This window comes from Neophocaena asiaeorientalis, unplaced genomic scaffold (genome assembly GCF_003031525.2).
Source record: "Neophocaena asiaeorientalis asiaeorientalis breed wild unplaced genomic scaffold, Neophocaena_asiaeorientalis_V1.1 scaffold110, whole genome shotgun sequence".
NCBI classification, from domain to species: Eukaryota; Metazoa; Chordata; class Mammalia; order Artiodactyla; family Phocoenidae; genus Neophocaena; species Neophocaena asiaeorientalis.
In genome coordinates, this window is record NW_020175053.1 from 8,162,690 (window position 1) to 8,167,935 (window position 5,246).

Genomic DNA, 5,246 nt, shown 5'->3' on the forward strand with positions numbered 1-5,246 from the left:
GCTGCTGAGTGGGGAGAAGCCGGGCCACCGCTGCTCTCGGACACACACACCTCCACTCAGCTGGCGGCTCTGGGCCTCCCGGGGAGCGAATCAGTTACCATATGAAACCCTGACCCTGGGGAGGGGGTCGCAGGCCTGGGAGGGGCGCCCAGGTCTGCCAGTGTGAACAGGAGGGGACGCCACGGCCTCTGCACGTGACCTGTGTCATGTGCAACGTGACGAGGTGCAGTGCTGTTCCCGGCTGTGCTCTGTGGAGTCACTGTCATTCCACACAAGATGCCCAGGAAGAAAGGCTTGATTGGTTGGGTGCCTGTGAGTGGTATAATTATTGATTTTTTTTCTCTATAATTTTATACATTCTCAAAATTATCTCCAAGAAGACACATTTCTAAAAAAACCCAGAAAACCTCAAGGCACCCTCCCCAACCCAGAGCAGCACATGTCTGGGCCACAGGTGGGGGGTGTGGGGGCAGCTCAGGCAGTGCTTCTGGGGCCTGATGCCCATTACAGAACCTCCGCGGTCACAAGGCCGCCCAGGCCGCATGGCTCACCTGGGCCATCCCACCCCAGATGCAGGCAGATGGCCAAAGCCTCCCCTGCCCCACCCCACTCAGGCCCCCTGGCGACGTCTCCTGGCCTGTGGGCTCAGGTGCCCTCCCTGCCACAGCCAGTCCCCGGAGGTGGCGAGGGTCCTGTTCACAGCGACCCAGAAAAGCCCAAGCCTGATGTGTCACGACAATTTTAATACATTCAAGAACATTTAATAGAACAAAAACTTAACAGTATCATCAGTCAGCAGAAGCTTGTTGTCGAGAGAAAACCAACACTGGTCCTTTTGCAGTAAAGCTTGTGCTTAAAGGGAGGAGGCAGGATGTCTTCCTGGAGACTTCGCAGCAACTGCCACTGGGCCCAAAGCACCTCACAGCACCGCTTCTAGGAACACAGGACCGCCCAGGGTCACCCCTTAAAGCCAACAGTACAGGGATCCTACCAGGAAAAGCGAAATGTCTTGCTTCTGGAACCTTCTCAGCCGTGGATCCATGTGGAAATCGTGAGCGGCTTGGACACACAGCCTGTTGTCAGAGAGGCGGCTGGGCACCCAGGAAGCCCTCCCTGCAGCCCCCTCTGCCCCGTCACCAACCCCGGGGGCTGAGGCCGGGCAACACCAGCCCATCAGCAGTGGCCACACTCCTCCAGAGGACACCGGCGACCCCCCACCACCACAGGCCCTGCAGCAGGAGCCGCCAGGGACAGCAGCGTTAACTGCAGACCCAGGAAAGTCTCCACTGGCCAAAACAGCCGCCTCACATAATAAATAGGCAAAAATGTGGCCGCGGATCAGGCACACAGGCCACCATAAGAGCAGATGAGAGAAAAACCAAGTGGAGAGACACTGAAAAGCAACAACCCTCCCCTGACAGTCACTCAGCTGACAGCACAGGTGCCCAGCAGGGCAGCAGATGCGAGCGAGGCCAGAGCCTGTCAGGGAGGAGGGGTCTCCTGTGTGCTCTGCAGCTGAAAACAGGCATTTCACCAGGAGCCTCCCCGGGGGCGGCAGCCAGTGACCTGGGCCAGCGGGCTGCATGTACAGCCCGTCTCACAGCCGCCCTCTGCCCTGGGCTGGTGACTCGTCCGACCCCTGGTCTTGAACCTCCTGCTCACGCGTGGAGCCGCAGCCCCCAGGCTGGCTGGGCGGCCTCCCCAAGCCCCCGCCTTGCATCCTGTGGGGCAATGGCTGCTCTTCGTCCTGCTTATTTGTGTTCTGGAAGTGCAGGTCTCGAAACTGTTTGAACCAACAGCGGCTCCCCGTTCGCAAGAAGGGCTGCTGAGGGTTGTCATCTGATGGCGGCGGCAGCCTCGCCTGCAGAGCTAAGGCACTTTCTTCCACCCCAGCCAGGAGGGTCACTTCTGAGCGACTCAGGGACTGAAATCGCACCATCTGGGCCCCTTGACTTGTTCAGCTTTTCCTCCTGTTTCTTGCGACGTTGGTTCTGGCTTTCATCACCTTATGTCCAGATTTTGTGTTTTATCGCTACACTTACCAAAACAATTTAACTTTGGTACTAAGAAAACAAAAGCCATTTCCCCCCAGTATTGCTCATAAGAAAAAAAGAGAACTCCTTAGGAAAGATTCCTTTGTCTGGAACCCTGAGGTTGGTGCTGGGTTTCCGAGCCCCTGGAGCTGGAGATTGGCAGAGCCTGAGGGCGGGGGGCACGGTCCGTATCGCCGGCAACGATGCCCTGTCACACAGGAGGGGAACAGGGGCCTATAAGGTACCCATTCCCCCCACCCCGCCCCGGTTCTCAGGGGCGAGCAGTTGAGGTGCTGCAGGAAGCTTTCACAACCTAGGGAGCTGCCCGCGCACGAATCCCCTTCCCTAGGTTGGACCGTGAGTGAGCCTTTCCTCCCACCCCAGTGCTAATGGTCCCCCAATCTCTCCAGCAAGTCAGCGTGTGCGCGGGGCCCTGGCCGCGGAGGCCAGGTGGAAGAGCCTGGCCCGAGTGCGGGCCACACAGGCCGAGTCCCCTGCCCGCCGGGGGCGGGGCTCACACGCTGCGGGGCGGCCAGGGGCAGAGTGTAGGGAGCTGCGTTCGGGGTGACCGTGGGGCCTCAGGTGCTCAGGTCTCAAAGTACTTGTAGATGGCCGTCACGTAGAGCATCACGTTCTGCCAGTCCGGCCGCTCGGTCCCGACCATCTCGTTTATGTCCTGACAGAGGAGAAGAGGCTAGTCAGAGCCCGGGTTGCCTCCCAGCCACAGCACCAAGGGCTCTGGGGGTGGGGGCCTCCCTCATGGGACTTTTGTCTGAGTCTCACTGCACAGGTCAGCAGCCAAGTACCCAAGAAACTCCTCTCCCTGGGCGTAGGCAATGTCCAAGCCTCCCGCCCTGCCCAGGGCTGCCCCTCAAGGCTGGAAGGGGCTGGTCTCCTCTGGGGGAGGGGGAGTTGGGCCCTCCTCCCCACCTGCCTCTCCTCGCTAACCCCTCCGGCATCACCTCTGAGTGTCCTTCCCACCAGGCACTGCCTGCCCCACGGTGGGTGACCCCCTGAAGCCCTGGAAGCCACAGTTCTCTGTGTCCTGTGTGGCCCCCGTGGTTGGGGAGACATCAGCTGATGCTGTTGGGAAGTGGGCGGGGGACCCTGGGCTCTGAGACGTGCCCAGGAGGCCCCCAAGAAAGACCCGCTGTCCTTGCAGGGCACTGCTCCCAGGGGTCCCATGGGTGCAAGACACAAATGAGGACCAGAGTCAATGGGATGGGGAGAAAGAACACATGTATGTTCAGTGTAAGAATCTCAATGGAAAGTTTTTAGGCTGGGGAACTGCCTGCTTATATATCAGCATTTACACATGGTGTAAGACATCCAGGTAATGAGAAGTATTTCAACTGTAATTTCTCTCTCTCTATGATTGAATAGAAGCCACTCAGAAACACGTATTTCTGTGAACTCAGAAGACATATTTATGGAACTCTACACAAACACTCCTGCAGGGTAAAGATGAGTGCAAATATGTCTTCAAAGCTATCAGCTGTCACAAGGCAGGGTGATGGGTACCCTCGGGGTGGGAGGTGGCACTGGGGGTTCCTGACCTGGCCCTGTGGGGTCCTTCACTCTGTGGACCCCCGAGCTGTGCAACACCCCTGTCACGTTAATTTCATCAGCATCTCTGGGTGTGGAAGTCTCTGGCTTTGCATTTGGACGAGGTATTTTCTCCCTGGAAGTCAGACTTGGTGACGAGGCAGGAGCCCCCACGGAAACATGTCTGTCCTGAGCTACTGTAGCCCAGAGCACAGCCCTGACCCCAGGGCTCCTCTGCCTCCCTTCCGCGCCCTTGAGAAGCGCTCTGGGGCCTTGCCCTGCCCTCCCCTGCCTCTACTTTGACACCCGAGGCAGATCTGCTGGAATGTGCTTTTGACAGCGAAACGTGACCACCCCCCACTCAGGGCGCTTCCTTGGGACACTTGACGGGAGGCATAAAGAGCGCCGGGCAGGGGACCATCTGCACCCCACCCGCAGGATGTCCTTGCGGCTGGTGCAGGGCCCGCCGGGGCCCCAGTCCCCACCCAGAAGCCTCCTGGTCACCAGGCCTCCCAGGGGTCTCTCCTCAGGGGACGGGGGCTCACCAGTGTGGACTTGATGCCGACACTCTCAGCAGCCTGGAAGGCCAGGGTGAAATTCCTCCGCTGGAAAAGAAACCGTGTGACAGGTGCATGAGCGGGGCCGGGGAGGGCAGCCTGACCAGCCCGGTCCACACCCATGCCCGCCGCCCCGCCCCTCTGGTGACAAGCTGCAGAGTGACACCCACACACTTGTTCTTTCCTCTCCGCACAGGAGGGTCACTTTTCACACATCAGCTCTGAGCTGCCCAGCACTCCCAAAGCTAATAAGCAACACCTGTGAAATTGTTTCCTCCCCGTGGGGGTTTTCAAAGGTCATCTGAAGGGCAGGAGGGGCCAGTGGGAGTGCACACCAGAGGGCTTGGGCCTGGGTCCTCTCCCAGTGCCCGTCTGGGCAGGGCTGCACCGTGAGCCGGTCGTGGCTGGACGTGGGGAAGGTGGCCTGGCGTGGGTGGCGCTGCCCAGACCACTCTCCTCAAGAAGCCCTGACCCTCAATGTCGTTCCCAGAGAGGTCACCGGGGTGTGCGAGGAGCCAGCAGCTTGCCTCCCGCACCGCCATGGAGGGCTCTCTCCCCTCCTCACCGCCTGCCCTCCATGGCCTCACCTTATCCTGACTGTTGAGCTCCTGGTAGGGAATGTGGGCGGGCAGGTACGTGTGCAGGAGAGCACAGAAGGCCAGCCCGTCGTTCCAGCTGCTGCTAAAGTTGGTGATGTCGATATTCTGCAGGAAAAGAAAGAAAACATGTGAGCAACACACACTGCGGGCTTCTCAGGAGATGGCCGAGGGAGGCGGAGGCCCCCAGGCCCAGCAGGCTGAGCCTCTGCAGGAAGCACGGCAGGATGGGGGGCTGGGGGCCGAGCCCAGGACCAGCGGGTGTCCGTGACCGGCCCCCACCCTGCACACCAGATCGCTGCAACCACAGCAGCAGAAATTTGAGCCACCCAAACCCTGGCCCGAGAGGACACAGCCCTGGGGGCCGGGGGCTCCGCCTCTGGGGCACCGGGAAGCAGCAGCGCTGTGTTAGGAAGAGCTGTGGTCCAGCCTCCTCCCCATAATTTACAGGACATCACAACCCCTGCACTCTGAGGACCAGCCGCCAGCCTGCACTCGGCGCCAATGACCGGGGG

At 60.0% G+C, this 5,246-nt stretch overlaps 1 protein-coding gene across 5 annotated transcripts in view; it reads right to left on the reverse strand.

Moving 5' to 3' along the window:
* Window positions 1-726: 726 nt before the first annotated feature.
* The window catches only part of SPECC1L (sperm antigen with calponin homology and coiled-coil domains 1 like), a 121,764-nt gene continuing 117,244 nt past the window's right edge, over window positions 727-5,246 (reverse strand). For all 5 annotated transcript variants that reach the window (XM_024763821.1, XM_024763818.1, XM_024763820.1 and 2 more), the window contains 3 exons: window positions 4,723-4,839; window positions 4,124-4,183; window positions 727-2,709 (listed from right to left, as the gene is read on the reverse strand). In XM_024763821.1, coding sequence (XP_024619589.1) covers window positions 2,620-2,709; window positions 4,124-4,183; window positions 4,723-4,839 — 267 coding nt within the window. In that variant the 3' untranslated portion in view covers window positions 727-2,619. The remainder of the gene's footprint in view (window positions 2,710-4,123; window positions 4,184-4,722; window positions 4,840-5,246) is intronic.